Source organism: Piliocolobus tephrosceles, chromosome 8 (assembly GCF_002776525.5).
Source record: "Piliocolobus tephrosceles isolate RC106 chromosome 8, ASM277652v3, whole genome shotgun sequence".
In the NCBI taxonomy this organism is placed as follows: domain Eukaryota; kingdom Metazoa; phylum Chordata; class Mammalia; order Primates; family Cercopithecidae; genus Piliocolobus; species Piliocolobus tephrosceles.
The window spans coordinates 76,058,061-76,085,653 of NC_045441.1; the positions used below are offsets into that span (position 1 = coordinate 76,058,061).

At 40.0% G+C, this 27,593-nt stretch overlaps 1 protein-coding gene across 2 annotated transcripts in view; it reads left to right on the forward strand.

Moving 5' to 3' along the window:
• The window catches only part of SLC25A13 (solute carrier family 25 member 13), a 194,462-nt gene extending 171,858 nt beyond the window's left edge, over positions 1 to 22,604 (forward strand). For both annotated transcript variants that reach the window (XM_023226599.2, XM_023226600.3), the window contains 4 exons: positions 10,639 to 10,777; positions 20,823 to 20,981; positions 21,075 to 21,165; positions 21,446 to 22,604. In XM_023226599.2, coding sequence (XP_023082367.1) covers positions 10,639 to 10,777; positions 20,823 to 20,981; positions 21,075 to 21,165; positions 21,446 to 21,632 — 576 coding nt within the window. In that variant the 3' untranslated portion in view covers positions 21,633 to 22,604. The remainder of the gene's footprint in view (positions 1 to 10,638; positions 10,778 to 20,822; positions 20,982 to 21,074; positions 21,166 to 21,445) is intronic.
• The last annotated feature ends 4,989 nt before the right edge of the window (positions 22,605 to 27,593 follow it).

Below are 27,593 nucleotides of genomic sequence, written 5' to 3' on the forward strand. Positions count from 1 at the left end.
AGACAGTCTTGCTCCGTCGCCAGGCTGGTGTGCAGTGGCACGATCTCGGCTCACTGCAACCTCCGACTCCCAGGTTCAAGTGATTCTTCTGCCTCAGCCTCCTGAGTAGCTGGGATTACAGGCACACGCCACCACACCCAGCTAATTTTTGTATTTTTAGTGAAGACGGGATTTCATCATGTTGGCTAGGATGGTCTCGATTTCCTGACTTCATGATCCACCCACCTTGGCCTCCCAAAGTGCTGGGACTACAGGCATGAGCCACTGTGCCTGGCCTGTAGAGCAGATTTTTAACTGATCATCCAATTGGAAACAACTAAAAATGTTGGATAACATATTTCATAAAAGCCTTTTTACACATACGAGCCAAGGAAGTAAGGAATATTCAAGCCTAAAAATAGGTGAGGTAAGCAGAACTATAAAGCTCTTTTTTGCCTTGATGGCATTTGCCAGACACTTGAATGTGAACAATAATTTTAGAAGTCTCGGGACAATCAGGTACTGCCCAAAGTGCTAAGTATTTTTAAAAAAAAAGAAAAAAAAAAAGGCTAGGGCTAAGGTGAAGCAAGCAGGGCACCTAGGACGCAGTTTAAGAAGGTATTTACTTCCAGGTGTCAACGCTACATGCACACATTCCTGATAGGGCCTCCTGAAAGTTTCTACCATAGATATCACTCTTTTCTTATTCTATTCCTAGACCTAAAGAAAATCCTCGCCATGAAGTTGGCATCTCAAAAGGCTACACCCTCAGTGGAAGGGTAAAATAGCAGTGTTCCCTTCTACCCTAGGCTACAAGGGAAATTGCCTTGCTTCTCAGTGGAGGGAGAGAAAAGGAGGGCGCAGGGAAACACTCCCCCATGAATCAGGAACTTCAAACTGCTCTCCATGGGCTTGCAGGCTGAATTTATATTTTTTAAGTGATATGAAAAACCTCAAGTTAGAAATTAATTTTTAAGTAGTCTTCAATTGATAGTGCTCCCAGGCCTGAGAAAAGCAAACACAGCCTGGGAGCAGTGGCTCACACCTGTAATCCCAGCACTTTGGGAAGCCGAGGTGGGTGAATCACTTGAGGCCAGGAGTTCAAGACCAGTCTGGCCAACATGGCAAAACCCCGTCTCTACTATAAAAATACAAGAATTAGCTGGGCATGGTGGCTCACACCTGTAGTTCCAGCTGCTCAGGCGGCTGAGGCACAAGAATCACAGGATGGGGAGGTGGCAACGAGCAAAGATTGTACCACTGCACTCCTGCCTGGGCAGCACAGTGAAACCCTATCCCTCCCTGAACGTCCTCAAAAAAAAAAAAAAAAGCAAACACAATTCAAAGAATTTTTGTATTTAATGGTACAAGGAGAATGAGCAGCTCACGATAAAAATTAAAATCCCAAGTCACACAGGCAATAAAACACTTTAAGAGGAGATAGCAGAAAACAACAGGAAACATTAATACACACACAGATTTAAAATTTCAAAATTATCAGAATTATAAAACAAATGTTTTATTTTTAAAATAGTAAAAAGTATAGAATATTTATAATGATTAAAATTTTAAATTCAGCCAGCTTGGGCTGCATGACAAAACCCTGTCTACAAAAAATTAAAACAATTAGCCAGGTGTGGTAGCACATACCTGTAGTCTCAGCTCCTCAGAAGGCTGAGGTGAGAGGATCTCTCTTGAGTTCAGGAGGTTGAGGCTACAGTGAGCCATGATCACACCACTGCACTTCAACCTGGGTGATAGAGTGAGACTCTGTCTCCAAAAAAAAAATTAAACAGATGGCTTTAACAACAGATGAAAAGCATCCTAAAAGAGAAGTAGTCAACTGGAAGATAAATTATCCAGAATGCATTTCTGAGAGACAAAGATTAAAGGCATGTACGTGTGTATGTAGGGTTGAAGAGGAAGCACTTTCCCCTTCACCCTCTGAACGTTCACTGAAAATGAACTTATAAAAGGCAAATTAATAGGAGAGAAAGGCATACAAATTTATCTTAACATGCATAGCATGGAAGAATCACGGGAAAATGATTACTCAATGACTCAGTGGGATACAGATGTATACATACCCTTCTTCCTAGGGGAAGGGGAGATGAAGGATGTAGGAGTCAATGATTTTTAGGGGTAATGAATGGACCCAAGGCTCAAACAATGCTAAGTAAATAATTATCTTTGGAAATTGAATGGGACTGGAGAACACACGATATTTGGGACAGAGGTTGTCTGAGTTCTAGGTGTTGTGTTTAGTATTCAGTCTCTTCCTCTGTGAGATGAGTTTCGATCTTCTCTGGTTAATGAAATCTCAGGGAAGGGGTTGAAGTCAATTACGTTCCTCTTTGGGGGTCTGGTTTCTAGGTGGATAAGAGAACAGCTTCATGCTGTGCTTGGGAGAGACAGAGGATGAGAGGAGGCAGGAATGGGAGGAGACCTTAGAAGAGATACCTTGGTTCTGAGGCTTATTTCTGAGTCCTTTCAATTTTCAAAGCACTCAGCATGGCAAAGCAGCCATATGTTTGGGGTATCATTTTCTGCACCCCCAGCAGTGGAAAGCATGAGATGGTCTAACAAATATAAAAGAAAACTGGAAGAAAAGGTGAGATGATGGCTAAAGATTTTCTAGAACTAATAAAAGCCATTAATCTAAGATTCAAGAAGCACAGGAGGCTGGATGTGATGACTTGCACCTGTAATCCCAGCACTTTGGGAGCTCAGGAGTTCAAGACCAGCCTAGGCAACACAGTGAGACTTCATTTCTACAAAAACAAACTTTTTTTTTTTTAATTAGTTAGACATGGTGTCACGCACCTGTAGTCCCAGCTACTTGGGAGGCTGAGGTGGGAAGATCACTTGAGCCCAGGAGGTCAAGGCTGCAGTGAGCCATGATTGCACCACTGCACTCTAACCTAAGTGATAGAGCAAGACTCTGTTTCAAAAAGGAAAAAAAAAAAAAACAGCAAAGAAAAAAGTGCAACAAATTGCAGGTATAGGATAAATGAAAATAATTCAGACTAGACACATCAGAGGAAGACTGCTGAACACCAGAGCTAGAGAGAAACTCTTTTTTTTTTTTTGAGACGGAGTCTTGCTCTGTCGCCCAGGCTGGCATGCAGTGGCGGGATCTCAGCTCACTGCAAGCTCCGCCTCCCGGGTTCACGCCATTCTCCTGCCTCAGCCTCCTGAGTAGCTGGGACTACAGGCGCCCACCACCACGCCCGGCTAGTTTTTTGTATTTTTTAGTAGAGACGGGATTTCACCGTGTTAGCCAGGATGGTCTCGATCTGCTGACCTCATGATTCGCCCGTCTCGGCCTCCCAAAGTGCTGGGATTACAGGCTTGAGCCACTGCGCCCGGCCAACTGAGAGAAACTCTTAAGTGGCCAGAGAAAAAAAGTCAATTTGCCTTCAAAAGGGCAGCAGTTGAACTGACAGCAAACCTAAGAATGGCAACAGTGGAAGCCAGAAGACAGTTGAATGGGGGTGTCTTCAGTAGGTGGAGGAAAAAACCCTTTCAACCTAGACTTGTATACCCTGTAAAAATTGCTTTTAAGAAAAAGGGTAAAGATATTTTTTAGACTAGCAAAACTCAAGAAAGCATATCACCAGTAGAACCCTAATGAAGGAAATTCTAGAAAGTGATCCCAGGTGGGGATGTGACAGGAATGAGTAGCAAAGAAAGTGGTAAATGTTTAGTCTTGTTAAAAGAAAAGCTTCATCCAAATTGAGAGAGCTTAATTGTGCAATGAATGATTCGTGAATCAGGCAGCCCCCAGAATAACAGCAGATTCAGAGAGACTCTAGTGCAGCCACATGGTGGAAGAAATGATGAGTTAATGGGTGCAGCACACCAACATGGCACATGTATACATATGTAACAAACCTGCACGTTGTGCACATGTACCCTAGAACTTAAAGTATAATAATTTAAAAAAAAATTATTCAACAATAAAAAAAAATTTTATTGACAAAAAAATGGAAGTGATATACAGAAACTGGAAGTGAGGTACAGAAACAACTGGTTTGGTTACAGCTCAGTGTTTGCCTTATTTGAACACAGTTTGAACACTGAGCAGTGTATGAGTGGTTGAAGTACGACTGCTGGAATTGGCCAAGACTTAGCTATTGTTACAGGTGCAGTCTTGTCTAACTATTAAGTTAGGTTGTAGTTCATCCACAAGGACTCAAATATGAAAGTATGGAGTTCTTCTCAGGCCGTATTTAGTTCACTTTAACAGTCTAAATAACATTGCCATAATTTAAATATACATATAATTTAAACAATATTAAGCTATTTGAAATGTTTAATATTTGTGAAGCCAGAATTAAAGTGCATGTTGATAAAATGGGGATACTTTTAAGTAGTCTAAAGTACAAATATTTCACAGGAGGAAGGAAAAGAAAGATTGCAGTAGGTTCTGTATGCATGTTAAAACTGTCAGAGTAAACAGACTAGAAGTAGACTTTACATCTTCTAAGCAGGTGCTGAAGCAGAGGGAAGGGAGAAAAACGATGAGAGGAAGGCAAGAAAGGAAAGGAAAGAATAACTGAAAAGGTGGGGGCTGGGCGCGGTGGGTCACACTTGTAATCCCAGCACTTTGAGAGGCTGAGGCGGGCAGATCACGAGGTCAAGAGATCAAGACCATCCTGGCCAACATGGTGAAACCCCGTCTCTACTAAAAATACAAAAATTAGCCGGGCATGGTGGCACATGCCTGTAGTCCCAGCTACGCGGGAGGCTGAGACAGGAGAATTGCTTGAACTGGAGGTGGAGGTTTCAGTGAGCCAAGATCGCGCCACTGCACTCCAGCCTGGCTACAGAGCGAGACTCTGTCTCAAAAATAATAATAATAATTATAAAGAAATAAAGCAAAGGTGGGACATGTTTTATAGATTACCTTTGTGAAGATGACATGACTAGCAGCTTCAGGACTAAAATTCCATGTGATAACATTCCTCTGTGCCATGTCTAGGGTTTTCAGTCCATCTCAGTGATGAGCAATGTTGATGGCAAAGCAATGTACAATACTACAACAATAGAGAACTAGCACTGACACAAGCAGCATTTCCTACAAGAAACCCAGAGTTGTCAAGATGATTTTGTTAGAATTGCAATTAAGTTAAGGAGAACCCATATCCCTGAAGTCCCTGGACTAAAGAAGCCAAGTAATGGTCATTCATATTTTATATTCAAATTGAAGTAATTTCCATGTTTACTGATATCAAGTCTTCAGATGTTGGCTGGCCTATTTGGTTTTAATACCAGTGACACAATTACATAATAGGTCTTGGCACCATTGCTATTTCTCAGCAAGACGTTGAAACTCACCCTCCTCAAATCTCAGCCATGTAGGTGGGGTCTGACCATCCTTTGACTGGGCTGGAGAGGCACTGCCTAGATGTGTATCTAAGGGTTAACTTGGTTGGGGGAAGCCAAGAGGAATGCTAAGGGATCAAGTCATGACACGCTGCCCATTGTTTGTAGCTCCAGGATCAAAATATATAATTATACATGCCAAATAAATTCTAAACCTGTAAGGTAGGAAAAGAGGTCTGGGTGGCTCTGACGACAGGTGCCAGAAGCATTGAATAACCTTCTCAGACAAGGTGCGCCACTGTTGTCTTCAATGCTGCAGGGTCCCCAGTCTGGCATTTTCCCCCGTGTTAGACAATGTGCATTCACTGCTGGAGTCTCTGTTAAGCCTCCGTCTCCCAGACCTGCTGGCTCCTGGTGCCCGGCCCGACACAGAGGTGCCTTTGTGAGTGTAATTACCTTTCCCTGTATTAGAAATAGTCTGTTTAGAGCTGTGTTTGCAGGTACAGCTAGAATAAGCAGGAATTAGCATGCGAAAAGACCTGCCCTGGCCCTGACTTCTTTATCAGCACCATCCTTCAGGACTGGTTTGTTCCCCCCTTTGGATTGATTGGGCAGGTGATTTACCATCCAAGATGAAGAGTTTTAAAAGAAGAAAAAGAGACATCGGAAATTGCTGTGCATGTGTGACAGCATGCATGCAAGAGAAAGAGAGATACAAATCCTGTTGTATTATATCTATTGACAATTTCATGCCAGGCAGAGCTGGCAAAACAAACTTGAGTGGATGATCCTAGCAACTTGAGAATTGATTAAAGCTTCCTTAGGCTTTCAGCACAGTGTCCACATCAAAAAGGCATGAGAAGCAAAATAAATGATTCTTTTGCCATGATGATTCTGCTGCCAGAATCTCTAAGCCTGTCTAATTGGCCTGTGTCAATTGTGGACTGTTAACTTGAAGTTAAGTGAGGCCTACCCTTAAAAAAGCTTTTCTAGATCTTAAATAGAATGATGATGGAGAGACTTTAGCATGATATAGAATTGGAATGGAGGCAGAGTTGATAATTAAACTAGATCTGAGTTTTTTTCCAGTTTATAACATAGGTCTACCCTGAGATGATTTTTGTTGTCCGTGTCTGGATATTAGTGTGCCTTTTATTTAAAAAGAAGAACCCAATAGTTTATCATCTTTAGAGATAAAGTATTTAAAGAATAGAAAGAGATTAGATGATTGTATTTTGCATTTATTAATTTTCCCCAAGTGATTGTACTATATACTGAGGAAATTCAAGACCAATCAGAGAATGTTTAAGGGCAGAGCTGCCTAGAAAACCAGTTTAAAAAAAAAAAAAAAAAAATAGAGCAGGATAATGTGGGGATTTTCTTATATGGCAGGAATGTTTAAATACTTTTTTTAAGTGGCGCACCTTTGTAACTTATTAATTCTTAAATAGCCAAAGTAATATTTTTGTGTTGCTGATGCAGGCTCTAGGGCAGCATGGACTGTTTCCCTTTGTTATCAAGTTGCCTGTTCAGAATGGCTGATTACTTGGTAAAAATTATACTTGGGACAAGTAGAATTCAAGTCAAACAGGGTTATGTTTTGCTGTAGTGCTGGAGAATAGGTGTTCACCACAAAGTGAAGGATTTATCAAGAAATCCAGGAGAGAAACATTTTCACCCTTAGAACTTTAAGTCTTTTTAACATCCTGCTTCCCTTTTCATTGTGCAAGAGCAACAGGTCAGATATTGCCTAAGGCAGTCTTACAAATTGGCACCTGCCTTTATGCCTAAGACCTAAAGGAAGTGGTGGGGAAAAAGAGGCCAGGGAAATTTAATAAGTCTGTGTCTTTCCTTGGGAATTGGGCTTTGATGCCTGGGGTGCAAGAGAGGTAAAAGGCCGCCTCCTAATGCGACTGGGAGAGGTATTTTCTACAGGAAGACACCAGAGCAGGTGCCAGGAGAGGCAGGGAGACAAAGCCCTCGAGGTGAACACATTTCTGTCCCTTAATGTTTGTAATGCAGTGGATACCTTACAAGGACTTTCACACGTATTACTTCATTCATTCCTACAGTTTCAGTTGTCCCAGTTGCCTGAAGAAGGTGGCCTATGGTATTTTTGACAGGTGAGGAAGGTTAAGGGCTTGATTTCTACAGGTGCTCCTCACATGGCTAGGGGTGACAGGATGATCACACCAGGTAAAAGTTCTTTTGCTTCCTTGACTTTCCATTTCTTCCTTTTTCTCAGGTAATCAGACACCAAAGACTTCTTGCATATTCTAACATTTGTTCTAGTCTGCATAAACACTTTGACCACATTGCTTGATTCCTGGAAAATGAAATACAACCTATTTCTAGGCATTTTTCCTTTAGTGTTGCACAAGGCAATTCTACCCTTTCCTCAGGGATATGGAGATATATATATATTTGTATGTTTGGTTTTTGATCAAGCCATTTTTCATCTCAGCCATGTAGAGTTGTTTTCCAACATCTCTTGAAGTACGTCTCACATCTCTTGTAGATGCCTTTGTAACAGGGATGCTCGATTTACTGTCATGATTTCAGGAAAGGAAGGAGGAGGCTCTCAGAAGGTGGAACCCTCAGTGGGTCCTTCTTCAGAAAACCCAGCTGATTCTTCATGTTCCTTTACTCTTCCTATGCCTCAGGGATGTTTAGAATTTTGGGTCATGTCTTCCCATGGCCTTCTCATCATATTGAAGCCACATAGCATAAGACAGGTTAATCTGTTTCTCTTTCTCCCCTCGCCTCCTTTTTTTAAACTTTAATGTTTCAGTACAAAATTAGTAACTGTTTCCTCCTATGTTTTGTTACATCCCCAACAAATAATATATCTTTGTCTGAAAAGCTAAAAGTGGCCGGGCGCAGTGGCTCAATGCCTGTAATCCTAGCACTTTGGGAGGCCAAGGCAGGTGGATCACCTGAGATCAGGAGTTGGAGACCAGCCTTCCCAATGTGGTGAAACTCCGTCTCTACTAAAAATACAAAAAATTAGCTGGGCGTGGTGGCAGGTACTTGTAGTCCCAGCTACTCAGGAGGCTGAAGCAGGAGAATTGCTTGAACCCAGGAGGCAGAGGTTGCAGTGAGCTGAGATCACACCACTGCACTCCAGCCTGGGCAACCTGGGCAGCAAAGCGAAACTCCATATCAAAAAAAAAAAAAAAAAAGGAAGGAAGAAAAGCTAAAAACTTGGTTTTAGTTTCTGATATATTTTTCCAAGAAATAATGTTTTTTTAATTTTAATTTTTTATTTATTTTTTTATTAAGATGGAGTCTTACTCTGTTGCCCTGGCTGGAGTGCAGTGGCACGGTCTCAGCTCACTGCAACCTCCACCTCCCAGATTCAAGCGATTCTTCTGCCTCAGCCTCCCGAGTAACTGGGATTAAAGTGATCTTCATTTGAGTTGATTATTTGGTGTCTAATTTGATTATCTTCTTAACTGAATCTACATGTGGATGAATAGCTAGCAGCACTTACAAGAAGGCTTGGGCCAAAAAGGGAAAAGGAAGGAAAAATAGAAACTAAATGCTGATATTGTTACCCTTATACAATAACTGCTCGAATTAAAACTTTTTAAAAAACTAGTTGTAAGAAAAGGTTTGGATGTTACACACAGATATTAACGTTATACTCTATGTTTTCCCTTTGAAAGAGCTGAGAGAAGTGGAAAAAACTCTTAGGGTCTTGAGTTTTGGACTTGTCTCTGGAACTCCAGGGTGCCCTCTGAACAAGCCAAGGGCATAGCCCTCAGTAAATGCACAATTGATGGATTACCTGTCCAGGATGATAGATTACCTGTCCAGGACGTTCGTTTGTATGTGCCTAAAATGAGTAGCTTGGGTGTGGTGGATATTGTGATTCTTAATTTTAATTAAACATCTAACAGTTTGGGGGTGGACAAGATACAGAAACCTGAGCCGTTTGGCAGTACATGAGGTAGATGCGTGCTTCTCTGAATACTTGTGTACACAGAGTGAACAGAGGCATGCCTACACATCCATGGGTAAGTTGACTGAGAAAGAGCCAGCGTGACAGAATCCAGATTCCAAGCATTTGTTCTGGTTGGCAGGATGAGCCAAAGTAGGATGCAACTTAATAGGATTAAATCTGACGTCCTGCCTGTGTTACTTGTGTGAGGCAACTAATTAAGTTATAGTAGACTTGAGTTAACAGTAATTTATATGAAAAAGACTAAGGGTTTTATTACCCACAAGCTCAGTTTGAGTCAGGAGTGAGATGTGGGTGTCAGGAAAACAAAGGCTACAGTAACAGATACATAGTGTTAAAGAACTTTGACAGTTTGGAGTATCAAACAGAAATACCCAAGATCCAGCATTACTAGCCCTCAATAAATGTCACCGGGTGTGGCTAGATCTGTTGACTCTGGGTGGATTCATTATTTTCTTTTGGGAATCTGTGTATTTGGTGGAAATTTTTAGTTATTAGAAATCTGTGAAAGAAATGGTATTAAATCATTACATGTTGAAAAGGGATGATTTTCTTCCCATTCACCCTACCCAAAACACAATATATGTGTTGTGGTTTTCGTTATAATATATCATATTTCTAGGCACTTATCAATTCATGGGGCCCCTGCATAGCATTATGTTGGCAACAGAAACTATTTGTTGAAGACTTTGCTGTAGGAACTAATTGTTCTACACACAGCTCTAAAATGTATCCGAATTATTGTGAATATTTCAGGCTTTAGAGCAGGCATTTATCAATGTTTCATAAACCCTGGGTGGCAGGTAAGTAAGTATATAAGGAAATTAGAAGGATCATGAACCCCCTGAAAAGATATAATTTTTTTATGTATGGGTAATTTCTTTCTGGGAAACAATCCAAACAGTACAAAACAGGAAACCCCTTCCTCCCCCACCCACCCACCTATATAATTTGTCTACTTCCTAGTGTGTAAATAAAGAGGCATCTTGACTACTGTTACCCATGTTTGGTGAGACCAGAGAACAGATCTTCCTTGAAATGACAGTGACTTGCCACCAGTAGGGATTTAAAAGAATGTCACAGGCAGAGTTCCAAAAAGGTTTTAATTGAAGTCTTAGCATTAGAGTAAATGAGAACTGCCCTCCTCCCCTCACAGCACACAACAAAACTAGTTTTTGTTTTAAAAACAAAGTTTAGATTTATTACTTGCAGAATTTGGGTTATTTTTTTCTGTTCCCCTTTCAATATGTGAGTACAAATTTGGTCTTCTCCAGGAATATTTTGTTCTGAGGTGAGTTCCAAAGAAGCTTGATCTCCTCAATGGGATATGTGTTTCATGTGGTTTTTCTTCCTTTGCAAATGTGCAGGGTGCCAAAGCATGCTTTCTGCGGGACATTCCTTTCTCGGCCATCTACTTTCCGTGCTATGCTCATGTGAAGGCTTCCTTTGCAAATGAAGATGGGCAGGTTAGCCCAGGAAGCCTGCTCTTAGCTGGTGCCATAGCTGGTGAGTGTCCCCCATGGAGTTCTCTTACTTCCCCGACCCTCGCTGCCCCCATTCCCTAGCTGCATGCTACTACATTGAAATTTTTTGCTGATAGTTCTTGACAGGGTACATGTGAGTTGCCTAGAGATTGAAGAGCTACTAAAAAAAAAGGGAAAAAAATTAATCTTCGTTCTGGCAGATGAGATTATTAGACAAGCTTAATTTCTTAACTCTAGAAAAGGCTCATTAAATATTGGCCTATTTTGTGGTATTGTGGAACTCCGATTCAAGTTCCATGTCATTTCATAGTCTTACTTCATAGCATAAGAATGATAACTGTTTAGCCAGAAGTTTTTAAAGATTTGAATATGTTTGTCTTAAAGATGTCTGAACAAAATAGTGCATAAAAGCCTGTCCAGAACTTAAACAATAGTTAGAGAAAAAAAAATGTAGTAGAACCAGAAAAGACCTGGGCCAATTAGAGACACCTGTTTCCTCCCTATCTTATGGGGGGATGGTGATAATTAAATCACAAATGGAAATAACTATCTTCTTTTTTTCAGTGCTCCATTGAAAACATTGATAGAAAATAATTAGCCATGCCAGGGATCAGTTCATTCTTTGATGCTTCTTCTTGTCGAGGGACTCTAAGAGCAGGAAAAGTCCAGATTAGCTCTGCAAGTGATGACATTTAAATAAGTTAACAAACCCTAAGGCAGTCACAGGATGCTTGGATCCAAACATTTTTGATACCTGTGCTACTCTCATCCGATATGTAACTAGAGTCTCCATGCTTTTCTCAAAGATAGCATAAGAACAACTTCCTGCTTTGAGAAGTTGTTTGCTGTTTTGTGCACACCCCACCTACCCTGGCTGCAGCCTGGGGAACCCCTGGACACAGGAACCCATGTAGCTCCTCCTTAATTCTTAGTTAATCCTTTGCCTTCAAAGGCAGTGATATTGGTATATGAGGCAGGGTTACTCTTTCCTGGCTGCTTAGAAACCTCAGTTGTATTAGCAGCAGTGATACCACTGTATCTAGAGCAAGAGATCATGATTTCAGGACTTGAGTATAAAATTCTCAATTTTAATTCCAGCTTGACTCATGGTGGCCTATATGTAATTTCTCATATATCTGTAAATGAGAAAATGTTTTGAACAAAAGAGTTGTAATTTATTTCAAATTAATGACTTGAAATAAGGTAGGACCTAATGAGAATAACTAAGTACCACTTATTAATGTGTGACCTTGGGGAAGTTACTCCACTTCTTGAAAGCTTTGGTTTCCTCAGCTGTAAATGGAGATCACAACTGCACCTACTACAGAGTGTGTGTGAGGCTCAAATGAGAGGATCCATGTGAAAGACTTGGCATACTTCTTAGCATATAGTAAATGCTCAATAAACGTTAGCCAAGTATTATATTAAAGCCAAAGAATCTGTCTGTAAATCACTCCAAAAAAATCAGTTGTGAAATCAGAAGTTAAGTAGCTGAGCTCAGATCAAGGTCTAGAACTCTTTCCTAAGCCTCATTTTCCTCACACCATAAAAATGCCATCTTATCTCTTCTCTTGGAGAAGATAGGTACCCAGAAACGATTCTGTCTCTGGGGAGGTAATCCATACTACCAGAGCTATAGAAATGACTGGTGAGATTTTTTTTTTTTTCATTTCAGGTTTATTTTCCTTCTTTTTTTATGATTTTGAAAGTAATATTACTCATTGTAAAATATTTGAAAAGTACTAGAACAGGCAAATAATAAAAATATTATTCATTATTTCACTACCCTAAGATAATCGCTATTTAACATTTTTGCTCATTTTTCCCCATTCAGGTTTTTCACAGAGCTGTAATCACACTTTGTATAGATAGTTTTCACTTAAGTTTGTATCTCAAGCATTGTTACCCATCATGGCAAAGTAGTTAATGACATGTGCTTGTGGGGTCATACTACCAAGGTTCAAATTCCAGTGTTTCCACTCTGTGTGAACCGCATAAGTTATTCAATCCCTGTCTGCCATTTCTCCATCTGTATTTGGAGATAAGAATAGTCTTTCCTTACAAGATTATTATGAGGATTAAGTGAATTAATAGATGTAAAGATTTAAAATAGTGCCTGAATAGTAAGTATTCAAAATGTTCCATAATAATAGTAATTTTATTACATATTATTTAAAACTTTCCAAACATAGTTTCTAATTGCTGCATCTCATGTATTTCTCAATTGTAGATACTTTAATTTTTTCCAATAAATTTTAAATAGCTAGTAGTATGCTTAAAGCCTTTTCCCCTATTTTGAATCAGTTATTTTATTTAAGAGAAATAGATTATCTGAAGTGAGTTTGTTGGTAAAAAGCATGGTTGTTTTTCAGCCATTGACCCATTATTCTTGAGAGTTTGAAGTAGTTGGCATCCCTATGGTGATATTAGTTCAGCCCTCTTGCCATCCTATTGTCTGTATAAATGCCTTCTGTATTTGTTATCTATTACTGCATGCCAAATTCACTCAAAACTTAATCAGCTTAACACAACTAATATTTATTTTCTCACAGTTTCTGTGAGTCAGGAAACAGGTGTGGGGTAGGAGCAGCTCACTGGGTGCCTCTGGCACCAGGTCTGTCATGAAGTCACAGCCACAGTGGCAGCCAGGCTTGACTGACATTGGAGAAGCCACTTTCAAGATGGCTCAGTGACATAGCTATTGAGAGGAGGCCTCAGTTCCTTGTCATGTGGGGCTCTCCATAGGTCAGCTTGGGCACCCTCACAACATGGCAGCTGAATTCCCCAGAGCAAAGTCTGAGAGAGAGAGAGAGAGAGAGAGAGAGAGAGAAAGCAAGGCAGAAGCTGCAGTGTCTTCTATGACCTTGCCTCGAGATGATAGAGGAGCAGAAGCATGAATGTCACAAGGGTGCAGATCTTTGAGGGCCATTTTGGGAACGGTTGGCACACTTACTATAGAACATTGATTTTTATTATTATTATTATTTATTTATTTATTTAGATGGAGTCTCACTCTGTCACTCAGGCTGGAGTTCAGTGGCACTATCTTGGCTCACTGCAAGCACCGCCTCCCGGGTTCATGCCATTTTCCTGCCTCAGCCTCCCGAGTAGCTGTGACTACAGGGGCCCGCCACCACACTCAGCTAAATTTTTGTATTTTTAGTAGAGATAGGGTTTCACCGTGTTAGCCCGGATGGTCTCGATCTCCCGACCTTGTGATCTGCCCACCTCGGCCTCCCAAAGTGCTGGGATTACAGGCACGAGCCACCATGCCCGGCTATTATTATTATTATTATACTTTAAGTTCTGGGAAACATTTGCAGAATGTGCAGGTTTGTTACATAGGTATACAAGTGCCATGGTGGTTTGCTCTGCCCATCAACCCATTATCTAGGTTTTAAGCCCCTCATGCATTAGGTATTTGTCCTAAAGAGCATTGATTTAACTATTATTATCCACCTTCCTCCTGATCCCCGCTTTCTGGTAAAATGGGAAAAGACCGAATTTGCCCTGTTGATTTTAGTCTTCAAAGGAGTGAATAAGCTACAAAGCTTGATGGTCTTTGGGTATTCTACAAAACTATAAAAACTGTGTAATGTGAAGTAAGCTACTTTCTTAATTTAATAACAGATATCAGAAGCCAGTGGTCAATGTCATAGCTGCCATTCCAATTAAAGTTAGGAATAAGACAAGGACGTCTCTCTCATCTTTGTTATTTAGCCATATTTTAGAGGTTCCAGTCAGCATGGTAAAATTAAAAAAAAAAAAAAAAAAGGCATAAATAAAAGAAGAAAGGAAGCAATCATTATTTATAAATGATTATTTACCTGAAAATCAAAATTAAAATGTCTAAGAAGTATATTAGAATTAGCAAAAGAAAGATTAGTAATCCATTTTGTTATAAAATAAACATAAAAAAATCTATACCCAGTGAGCAGGAGTGATGTCATGGGGTGAACAGGGCTGAGTGTGGAACCTTGCTGAGATGCTCAGGCAGAGCTGAGTTCAGCGTGGAGAAGGGCAAGAAGACTTCTGTCAGAAGTGTGCCCCATGCAGCCCCAAGAAGGGCAGTGAGCAAGCACAAATGTGCGCTAACCCTGAATGGGCTGTTGGGTGGAGGACGGATCAGGCCCTCACATTCTCTCGTGATTGCCAAGAAGAGCAAAGGCATTTCTTAGCGAGAAGATACATGGTATTCAGAGAATCCCAGAAAGTATTTAATAGGAGAAAAGCTTCTTTCAAAATATAAAAATCCTCCTTTTTAGATGGAGTTTCAGGCAACTACAATGAATAATTGTTGGCCCTTAACTTATACAATGAAAATGTCTCACGGCTATTTTTATATGTACCATATTTAAATTGATCACTTACACATAAAATATTTTTTGCTGAATGTCAGCCTATTATAAATAATATAGACCGGTGATTAAATGAATATGACCACCTTTCTATGTTTAGATAGTAATTTCAATTATTCAGTAATGTTATCTCACTTTTTTCTTTCCAAAAATTTGATTAGCTTTGAGGTTAGATTGTTTTAGTAATATGTAGCTTTTTAGCAAAAGTGGTTATTGATATCCTTACCCAGAGAATGTTGGGTTTTGGTGGTGGTTTTTGTTTTTGTTTTTTGTTTATGTATCTAGTTATAAACTGGAGCTATATTTAAATACTGGAACATCTACTCCCTTATTTCACAAGATAGAGCAAGACTAACCAATATTTGAATTCATGTTCATTGGCCAAAGTACCTCAGCTTTGTCAGAAAGCGAAGACCAAAGCAGGGATCCTGAAATTAAGAAACCAAATTCGAATTCTCTATAATTAACATAGTGCTTTATCATTAATGATGGGCATTTCAATACACCTTATGAATGATATCAAATAAAATATAATACCACTCAAATTTTATAGAATGCTGTGTCATACCAGATGATTTTTATCAGAGTGATAAGATAGAGGAACAAGACAAACTGTAATGATGGTCTCACGTTTGAATTAATTAGCTTGAAATTAAGTTGTAATACAAAAATACTTTTAAAAGCTCTTCCAATACACAGAAGTGGAAGTGTGTTATACATGTGTGATCATGATGCTTTTGCAAACATTAGATTGTGTATTATGAGAAAAGTACTGTTGGTACAAATTTGTTAATTATGTGGACATAAAGCTTAAGGTATAATAGTTTAAAACAAGTCCTTAAGCCCTTAAAAAAAGTAATGAAGAAATTGAATCAAGGCAACGGACTGAGCATATTCATCCATCTCTCCTATCTTCCCAAATACCTTAAAATGTGAGGAAATGCATTTTTTTTTTAATTCCTTATTGGCGCTAGAAAATGCTAGCACTGGCCCTCAGCAGAAAGGAAATAGCCATGTTGACTCTGAAACTGGACTGAGAGATGCCACAGTCCAAAACACAGCAGGAGAAACTACCTCTAATGCAAGAGCAGAACTGGAGAATGTTAACCTTTGAGTGAAGAATAGAATGCCTGGAATGGAGGTGGAGGTTTTAGGGTAAATAATGAACATGAGTTAGGGAACTGTACTTTCTTCAGGATTGCCAGGCGTGGAACTCTCTCCTGGTTTTCATATGGAGCTTTAGGAGACAGTTGTATCCAAGTTAAAAGCTCAGATCTCAATTCTAAAGAAAGAGACCACTTCCCTAGAGAGGATAAGTGTACGGAATGGATAGAAAACAGGGCAGGACTGAAGGTAATTCAAGACTTCTACCATAGATGCAGAAAAAAATAAACTGATGGCAGCTTTTCCCAAGAAGAATTTAAAATAAATTATTCTACCCCTGAAGTGAAGTTCCCTACATTTCAGCAGTTTGGAAGGTCCACACCCTGCCAGCGTATCCTAACCCTTTGCACCCAGTTACACAAAGCCCATAGACCGTCCCATTCAGGACAGAGACCTGTGGGTGAAGCATACCTAGAATATGGTAGAAGTCACCCACAACATTTGTATATAATACTAATCAGCCTATCCTTTGAACTTGAATAATATCAATAGACAGCCAGACATCCCCAGCCATGAAGGAGCAACAAAGTAAGTGAACAGAAGAATTAGAGAGAAAACAGGCAATTCAGGGGACAGAAGACAACTTTTAAGAGCTATAATTAATTAATATAATTAGAGTCCTCAGAGAGATTTGAAAGAAATAATCAGTAAAGAAGCATTTTTGAAAAGTAATAAAAGAATTGCCATAATTAAATATCAAGCATTAGTTCTGAAAGATAGAATGGATATGATCAAAGACCAAATTTAGACATCCGGAAAATAGAGACATGAAAAAAAAAAAAACCCTCTAGAATGTAATGTGTAGCAATAATATAGAGATTTAAAAATGAGAGAAAATTTAAGATACAGGTAGAATTAATCTTGGAAATCTAACATCTGTTTTATAGGAGTTCCCTAGGGAAAAGTAATAAGGAAAAGGAAAATAGGGAAAGAATCAGTAGAAGAAGATTGACTTCTCGTCGTCTTATCTCTAATACTGAATACTCTCAAAATCCCAAGGAAAGGATGCCTTGAGTTGTAATTATGTTCCTGGGCACACTAACACTCAGGATGGGGAGGGCAAAACTAAAGTTAGTTTTTCACATGCAAGAACTCAAAGCTTTCTTCCCCACAGATCTTCTCTGAAACAATGAAGAAATGAATTTAAGGGCCCAGCACAGTGACTCATGCCTGTAATTCTAGCACTTTGGGAGGCCAAGGCAGGTGGATTACCTGAGGCCAGGAGTTTGAGACCAGCCTGGTCACCATGGTGAAACCCCGTCTCTACTACTAAAAATACAAAAAGTAGCTGGGCTTGGTGGTGCACACCTATAATCCCAGCTACTCAGGAGGCTGAGGCAGGAGAATTGCTTGAGCCCAGGAGGTGGAGGTTGCAGTGAGCCGAGATCGTGCCCAGCCCCAGCCTGGGCCTCAAGAGCGAAACTCCATCTCAAAAAGAAAAAAAGTGAATTTAAGAAGGAGGAAAATGTGGGATATATGAAACAGCAAATAGAAGTTAAACCCGTGGTGGGTCTCTGTTATTGCTGACTTTGGTATATGTATTCATTTGGGAGGCTGACAAATGAAAGGAAGGACAAAAGTGCCAGTGCGCCAAAGTCCTCCCCCTGCTGGAGGATGCAAATGCTAATTAATTGCACCTGTTGTAAATGTACACCTATGTAACAAATGCATGTAATGTTTAAATATATTTAGGCAGGAAACCGGTGGGGATCAAAAGGGAAATAACTGGAAGCAGAGAAAATAGCAGAATATAGGATGGCAGAAATAAGGCTAATAGTCACAAACACTGTAAATGAATTCAGTACCCCTAGTAATAACAAGCACTTTGAGATGACTTTGAAAGAAAATCTGTTCAGAAAACAGTGACATAGAAAGATTGAAAGACAACTGATTGAAAAATACGTACCAGGCAAATATCAATAAGCAAGTAGCAGTATTAATGCCATACTAAATGGAATTCGGGGTTTAAAAATAGCATTCAGAAGCACAGAGGCGTATTTTGTAAAAGATAAAATTCACTATGAAGGTGCCATCAATTTCTATGTAATATCAATATACAATGTCATCTCTCAGCTTAAAGGTATGAAGAATATGTGGTATTTTCTCATCCCTGATGAAAAATTTTATCACACTGCTTTTAGAAGCTGATATATTAAGTAGATAATATAGATAGGGATGCAAAGGGGATTTTGAAAACAGCCTTGCTCCAAAATAAATAGATATTAACCTTTGTATTCAAAAAAAAGAAAAGCACTTTCCTCATAAATATAAATGGGATATTTATAAAAATTAACAGTGACTTGTGTCCTAAAGCTGTATTTTGCCAGTCATGTTTTCTTTTTGTTGTAAATGATATTCTACTGTAGCTGGGCCCCCTTTGAAGACTTGTAATTTTTTAATTGGTTGAGACGTGCCCTAAGTTACTCCTGTCTCGGAGGTGGTGGACGGCCCCCGGGTCTCTCTACGTTTGTCTTGTCTTTGAAGAATCAGGCAGACTGCCAGTCCCTTTCCTGCTGAGGGACCTAGAGGAAGCATCTCTGTTTCCCAGTCTCCTCTTGCTCCCCTGTCTTTAGGAATAGAGAAAATTCAGACCACTTGATCTGCATTGTCTTAGCCTTTTGGAATCCAGAAGAGAGCAGGCAGATCTGCCAGACGTCCCTGCCAGCCCTGGTCCCCAAAATCAACAGCTCTCTGGTGGCCAAGTTCTTGCCAGTATCTGCTGCTTTCCCAGCCTTGCTTTAGGGTAGTCTGGTGCAGTTCTCCAGGTTAACTTAGCAAGTCCTCACACTGGAAATCTCCTGTCCACCAAGATGTCCAAAATTCCTTTTAGGCCCTACGAGATACCTCCTTAGGAGAAATGAGCTGACAATGGAGATGATGGGAGTTATGTTCAAGTTGCCATGTTCCAGCATCCCCTACAACTCCTATCAGTTTTGCCAGGCAACTTACTAGGTGGCATATATGTTTCTTTTGACATTTTTGTGTTCCACTAGTCAGTATCTTTCATACCTGCCCTCTCCACCCCCAGTACCTCTATTTTCATAACAAAGAACAGTTTATGAAAATTACCCTAGCCAAAGGGAACTTTTTGCCCATTTTATTGCTTGTATGTCTTTCACAGTCACACTCTGACATGCCTGCCCACCATTGCAAGGCGGCTTTTATTGCATGTTTAAAACAGCCTGTCTTGCTAAACTCTTTCTAAACCAGGAAGTAAAATAAAATTGGTGGTGTGAACACAGTGGATTTCCAAGCGTTTTTCTTGTTTCCTTCCATTATGTTGGAGGATAAATTCGTGACCCAAAGTTAAAATAATTCCTACAAATGAATAGGAATTTCAGTATAACTTATCCAGTGAAGCATTGGATATAAAGAGAACTTTTTGCATGCAGAATTGTGATGTATTTTATAAAACCTCTTGAGATTAATGTTTGAGGAGCTAGGTAAAGGTGGAAGAGATACTCCTTCAGTAATATAAATGCAAGCATGTAGTATGCAGATTTACACCCCCCTTCCGACTCACTGTAACTTTAAAGCTGTCTGTTAGAAGGATGAAATGTAGTTGTGAGCCAGACCATGTTGGTTTGGACAGAAATTCTTACAGAATTATTAAGCCTTAAAAAAAGCAAAGGAGATTTATGCATCTGCATTTGACCAATTTGGTTTGGAATAAGTTCATAATGGAAAAGTAATAAAACCATAAGAGACAGTGTCTTCTGAGTACAGTCTCGCTTTTAAAAAATCTAAACATGCGCTGCCCCATTTTGGATACAGTGACTGTAGAAAAATTTCCCATTGGTAACTTTGGGAGGGTTTTCTGTTGTTGTTGTTCCTTTTTCATTGATTATCAGCCAGTATAAATTTTAAGCTTTCTGTCAAATATTTTTCTGGAGATGTCAGTCTTAGGAAAAAGAAATCCTGAAGTGTTATCTGTAGGAGTCTCCTCCCAATTTCACCCCTCTCCCCGAAACCTCCACCTCCCATCCCCCAACATGCACGCAGTGTTTTTGGCTATCAGTAAAGTCTTTTTCTGGTGTAACTGGAGAGGTTGGGGTTTGGAGAGTAGGGGGTGGTTGAATGTGTGAGAGAAAGTACCTCCGGTGACTGCCAGCAGCCACAGAAGACCATGAAGAGGAAACGCATAACAAGCTTCACCTCTGAAAAATCGGACCTAATAACTTTGCAACTTTTTTATTTCAACAGGAAAGAAAAAAGAAAAGAAAACCGCTTTCTTCACTTACTCTCGAACACTTGAAGTAGTGTTGTTGATAAACAATTTCTTAAAAATATTTAAAGATTTAGGAATAGAAACGAAGGCTGAGTGATTTGGGCAAGGGAAGGTGTGAGTCGGGCGGGGAGGGGTGTAAGAGCAGACGTCTTGCACACAGGAGAGTCATGGCTGCACTTCCCATAGAGGACAGCGAAATACGCATTTTATTGAATCGGATTTTTAACTTTCTTTCCACGGCCAGCAGTTCAAAGCACAGTTATTTTTATATAGTGAGAATGTGACCAGACTGAGATGGTGTTGTGTCTCTCCTGCAGGTATGCCTGCGGCATCTTTAGTGACCCCTGCTGATGTTATCAAGACGAGATTACAGGTGGCTGCCCGGGCTGGCCAAACCACTTACAGTGGAGTGATAGACTGCTTTAAAAAGATACTGCGTGAAGAAGGCCCAAAAGCTCTGTGGAAAGGAGCTGGTGGTATGGAAATAATTTGTTCTTAACTAACTCTTTGGTATCAGGTAAATTTTTTAAAAATCTAATTATATCTATGATTTCTCCATTGTTTTAAAGCTCGTGTGTTTCGATCCTCACCCCAGTTTGGCGTAACTTTGCTGACTTATGAATTGCTACAACGATGGTTCTACATTGATTTTGGAGGAGTGTAAGTATCATGCTAAATCTGCTGCTAAGTTTTGGCTGCTTCTAATACTCTGTCATGGAGAAAGGTACATCAGCCTAGTCTCTATAATAAAACAGAAGGATTTAGGGAAATGTTGAAATTGTGTTAACAAGGTCATTTCCAAGGGAACATACAACTGATTAGAATGTATCAACTCCTTTGCATTACGTATTTGAACAGGTTTTGAATGTTATTTTTATCAAGTTAAAACAAACAACCAAAAAAAAAATTCAGCTTCTTACTCTGTTTTCTCTTCTTTTAGAAAACCCATGGGATCAGAGCCAGTTCCTAAATCCAGGATCAACCTGCCTGCCCCGAATCCTGATCACGTTGGGGGCTACAAACTGGCAGTTGCTACGTTTGCAGGGATTGAAAACAAATTTGGACTTTACCTACCTCTCTTCAAGCCGTCAGTACCTACCTCAAAGGCTATTGGTGGAGGCCCATAGGAAGATCAGCCCCAGGAGAGTGCTGTCTTTTTGTGGGTACTCAGTAAAGAACATCCCTCCTGGGAGTGAAGCAATGCTTCATCCCTTTTACGTCCATCTCTTGTTTAAATTCAAATCCAGGCTTTTTTATCATGTGAAATCATTCATTTTCTGGGTGTTTTCTTAACCAGAACATTGTGAAATTATTCATAATTATTCTTTGGCCCTCTGCCCAGAAACCTTTGTTTGTATCTGAAAATTGATGGGATTTGGTCAACACTAACATGATTTGGGCAAAGGAGCAAGTCAGAATAGAAATTAGTACTCCCCTCCTTGAACTAGGATTGTAGTCCCAAAGAGGCTACTGTAAGGCAATCATGGTGCTTGGAGCAGTGTTCCGTGTGTGTTTTAAACTGGTAGGAAACTGGGTGCATATTTATACAAATAAAAAACACTGGAAGAAATAAAAAAATATGTATCAAGTATATTCAGCCTGGTTTCAGATTTTAAGCATGCACAAATTCTGTCTCTGGATTATATTATGAAGCTTTTATGTGAAACATGTTTCTTTGTAATGAAAACCACATTGGAGGTGTTTAGTAATCATATTCTGTTACTGGTACCAAGACTACTAGGGAAATGCCTTTGTACTTTAGGGAAGTACTTTTGGCATTTTATTATATAGATGGAAAAAACTGAGATGTAGCCCCTCTCCTGGAAGTGCTAATTTTGAAAAACTGCTCATGTGATGTACATGTACTGATTACTGCCTATTTTAATAAACACTCTTGAAAAATGCATGTTACCCTGTTGCTGCCTGCCCTATTCCCCTCATCTCCCCATCATTGGCACCCACTTGCTTTTAAAATCCACTTTATCTTGAATCATGTAAGACAAATATATTCTGATGTAAGTATTTAATTCATGTTGCCTTGCATAATGGTCAGAGGCACATGAGTTTGTGAAGGTGGAAATAAACTATTTGTAAAGTGATTGAGTTGTTTGGTCTTGCGCATGTTACATGGTGAGTGGCTACAGTAATTGTCATTATTGGTCTACATGTTATGTTTTGAGGGGAATTTTATTCATATTGACGTGGATATATCCTCAGTATCTTTCAAGGTGATGTGTTCCCTCATTTTCATGGTTCAAAGTCAGTACAAGAAACTGTATTTAACCATAGATAAGCAAAGAACTAGCAAACTGACACCTTTATTCTAGTCATTCCAGCACTTTCAGCAGTTTATTGTGATGATGAAGGTCACATAGTTTTAGTAGAACTTAGCTATGAAAACTAGGATGAAATGGCAGTTGTATTTTCTAATCCAGTCGGACTCTTGCACACACCAAAACCATATACCACTATATCTAACATTTGCTAATATTTGGCTAGCACTGTAATGATTTGGGGAAAGAAGCTAGTCTTGAACAGAATTTAGGCTATTCTTAGACCATGATCATGCTTCCAAAGAGGCTACTAATTAATCTGTTGGCAGTCTGTATGAACATTTTGAGTTTCCAAAGTTTGTCTCCATAGCAGACAACCATTTGTCAGTCTGTTTCTGTAAGTCAACAGGCTGACATTTGAAGTTGCAGTTTAAAATTGGAAATAGTCAATATCCGCCATAAGTGGCTGATTTTTTAGAGGGGGAGGGTCAGGAGGGGAGTGAAGAGCTTTGTCTTCACTAGAAACAGGACAGATAACATACATGGCTCCTTCTGTGATTATTTGACAAAACCAAAGAGGAGTCCCCTCCCTAAATTCAGTGTGATAAGTGATAAATATCTGTATTATAATCTCAGAGACTAGTCACAGAACTCCATATATGTCTTAGAAATGTGGATGGTGTTATCATAACAAAACATGCAGCTTTGGTCTATTGAATATGAAGAAAAGGCCCTGCGTCTCTGCATTCCTTTTCTTCACTTGTTTGAGATTTTATGGAAGATCAAGTTTTCATGGTAAAAACACTGACCAAAAATCTCATAACGCGTCCATTGCCCTGCCTGCCTCTTAAAGAGCAGTTGCATTTAATGAGAGAGCATCCTGGCTTCACTTAGCCTTGCCAGTCACTGAGAACAATTCTCTTTAGTGAATAAGAAGCCAGGGGCCCCAGGAAACCAATGGAGGTAGGGCTACATGTCTGTGTTTCCTTAAAATCCTTGCTTTACTCTGTTCAGGGATAGGCAGTGATGGGAGACTTTGAAGGAGGCCTGATTTCCCTCATGGTTCTGCTCAGTGGGTGGTGGTACTGCGACATGCCCTAAACAGGACTGCAATCACCGTGTGGTGAAAACCACTGTAAAATTTATTCTGGGTTTCCCTTCTTTCTGGTGACAGCACAATCCATTGTTGTCGTCAGTGGTGTGGCTGTTGTCGGTGCCGTGGGTCATTTCCCTCTGTAGGGCTGAGGAACTGAAGGTGGTGACTCCCACATGCCTGCCTGCTTGCCTGCCCACCTGAGGGGGCCAGCCTCCCCTGCTCTGCCTGCCCCGAGTCTCCACTCTGCTCCTGGTCCACCACGTGTTTCCTTGAGGGGTGGGAGAGAGGTCTGACTTTCGTAGCAGCTTTTTTTTTTTTTTTTTTTTTCCAAGGAGGGGAAAATATGTGAAGCTGACCACAAAGTGAACACACTGATTCTTGGGTTCCAGTCATGGCTGGGTTTCTTGAGGCTGGGTGGCATGCTGTTGCCAAGCTCCTGCTACACCTCGTAACCCACAACCATTTGCTGAGCTCCCTGGGGTTGCCTTAATCCCAGAAGCCAGGGTCGCACAGAGGAAAATAAGAATTCTGGCACAGAAAGGAGTCATTTAAGTGCTTATTGCATTTCAAGCTTTAGTTTCTACTTAGCTAAAATATTTACCATTGCTGGAAAACAGTGTTTAAAATGTTGTGCTTATATGTTATTTAATGGCGTGGCCTATGTAAACCTCGGGATGCTTACATTTTGACAGTCTTCTGGAAGTGTTTAACAGCACATAACCCAGTGAGTGGGGAATCAAAACGGGAACAAATGGTGCTTGAAACTGTTTGTAATCTCCTCCAACTAGGTATACAGAATGCAAGTCATGCTGGAATGCTTCAGGTAGAGGGAGGGAGATCTCAAAAAAGAAATTTGATGAGTCCTGTCTTATGACCCCATTTATCAACCTTCCAAATAAACTGTCCCTAACAGTCATCATGTGCCTTTTACCGCAGAAGGCATACTTGTGGGGATGAATTTGTATCCTTGCCACTGAGCAAAATCCCATTCTCAATTCAGGGTAATCAAATGCTTTCAGGATGTGGATTTTTCCAAAGATTTTTAAGAGACACGTTCCCTGGTCAGAGCAGTGAAATGTTCTTCCCACAAATGGTACTGCCCACAAAGGGGTGTGTGCCTTTTGTTTTACCTTTGGGGAATAACCTTCATCAAAGAGTTCTGTTATGTTAGGAAGACCATGGGGAGTTCATTGCTTCATTTTAATGTCTGAGGCATCTAACAGCATTGTCACCTCTGCCTATTTTTTTTTTTTTTTTTTTTTTTTTAGATGGAGTTTTGCTTTTGTCGCCCAGGCTGGAGTGCAACAGCGCAATCTTGGCTCACTTCAACCTCCGCCTCAAAGGTTCATGCGATTCTCCTGCCTCAACCTCCCGAGTAGCTGGGATTACAGGCATGTGCAACCACACCCGGCTAATTATTTGTATTTTTAGTAGAGACGGGGTTCTTCCATGTTTGTCAGGCTGATCTCGAACTCCCGACCTCAGGTGATCCGCCCACCTTGCCCTCCCAAAGTGCTGGGATTACAGGTGTGAGCCACTGTGCCCGGCCACCTCCGTCTCTTGAAACAGGCAGTCTTCAGCTTGAAAGTCCACATCGGGATCCATGATGTGGGATTGTGTCTCTGATTCTCTTAGTAGAGGCTCCTAGTTATTATTTTGAAGAATGGGTGAATAGATAAATTTTTGAGAAACACTCTGAAAAACGCATGTTACCCTATTGCTGCCTGTCCTATTCCCGTCATCTCCCCATCATTGGCACCCATTTGCTTTTAAAATTCACTTTATCTTGAATCATGTAAGACAAATATATTCTGACATAAGTATTTAATTTCATGGTGCCTTGCATGATGATCAGAGGCGCATGAGTTTGTGAAGGTGGAAATAAACTATTTGTATTTTTTTCCCAAGGAGTGATCTCCGTTATTGTCCTACTTTACAGGCCTTTTCTACTGCTGGAGTTAAAACCATAACTGAATACAATCACAGTTTTATGTATTGATCATTTACAAGTCATAAATAAATATTTTATCAAAACAACTAGAGCTATTTAAATTTTGTTTTAGTTGAGTCAGGAATTGTCACACAAACTATATGATAAATTTAAATTCTCTGGTCTTGGTTAAAAATAAAGCTTTTTAAAAATCACATCCTTTGAGATGAGTTTTACATTCCAACACGAGTTGAAATGTATTAGTACAATAGTTGTTCTTATCAATGAATGTATTACTGTTTACAGCTCACCTCTCCATTTCTGAAGCTTTCCCCTCGAAGCTGCTGAAAACAACGGGAACTCTCTTTTAAAAGGGTTTGTTTTTAGCTAATGCATTAATTGACTCCAAAAAGAGTCCAAATGGAACACTCTGCTTTCATCTGCTAGGGTAACCTAATAAAATAATGTTGTTTGCTTTTAGACTCCCGGCTGTTAAGGGGGTTTTGCTCAAAGCAAAACCACAGTCCCGTCGAATAACTTTAGAAGGAAAATTAAGAAGACACAGTAATTGTACTTGTCTGAGCCTCACTTCTCCTGGGTCACAGACACACCCCCAGCACACTGGTCTGGCCACCAAGGCTCCGGTGCCTACCGCTGCTTTGGACAGGGCTCTGGCCCTTCAGAGGATGCTCCATTTTACAGTGGAGCATTTCTTTAAGTGCTTTTAAAGTAAACTCAATATCCCAGAACAGACTAGTGCAAATATGCTACAGTCTATTCTATAAGATGGGGAAAGGGAAATATAGCTTGAGGAAAAGAGCTGAAAACATTATTTGTTGTCTTCTATCATTCCCCTCCACCATCCCTAGCTACTTACCCCAGCTCTTTTATTGGGCAGCATTCAAACGAGAAAGGAGTACATAATTCAACTCCAATCCCAGATTTCTGTGGCCAGTAAGGACTCATTAAATATGAACTACTATGTGCCAGGCACGGTCTCATTTAATCCTCTTTATCACCCTTACGGTAGGTGCTGTTCTTTTCCCTGTGTTACAAATGAGGAAACCAAGACAGGTTCATCTTCTTGCCCACAGTCTCTCTGAGCTAGCAAGTGATGGAGTTCAGATTTGCGTCCAAGTCTCACGGCATTCTGTCCTCCCTTGAAGGTTTCTCAACAAACTATACCGAAAATTCTTATGATAGTCTTTGTCCAGTATTTCTTACCGTCTCTATTCTCAGTATCAGATATATCATTCTAGCTTAGAGTAGAAGGGAAGAGTGATCTCTATTTACTTACCATAGTAAATACATTTGCTACCTCAAAGAATTCCAGGGCCTGAGGACCAGGTGAAGCCTGACAAGCCTTTTGAGATTCCTCTTAAAACTATTTTACAGTCTATTAAAGTCAGTAAAGAGAGGATTAAGGTAAACTTGAAGCATTTGCCCCACGGGTGTAAAATTGGAAGGTAATGTGGAAAAAGCGGAGGTAAATTTACAAACTGTTACAGTGCAACATGATATGATGCGAACTGAATTGGACCATCTTAAAAATCTCTACTATAATTAGAAAACGCCGTTGTTCAACAAAAGTTGGAAATAATGGAAAACCAAGTTAAAAGTAAATATCTATGGGTACTTGGCCTCAAAGTGTGTCTGGAGGGAATGGAGACAGTTTACAGAATGTGGGATTTGCTGGAATTACTTTTGGACATGAAATCCCCATCACCACTAATGGTGGAAAAGTCTTACTGCTACCCCTAAAGTTAAAAGAGAGGACACCTACCACTGC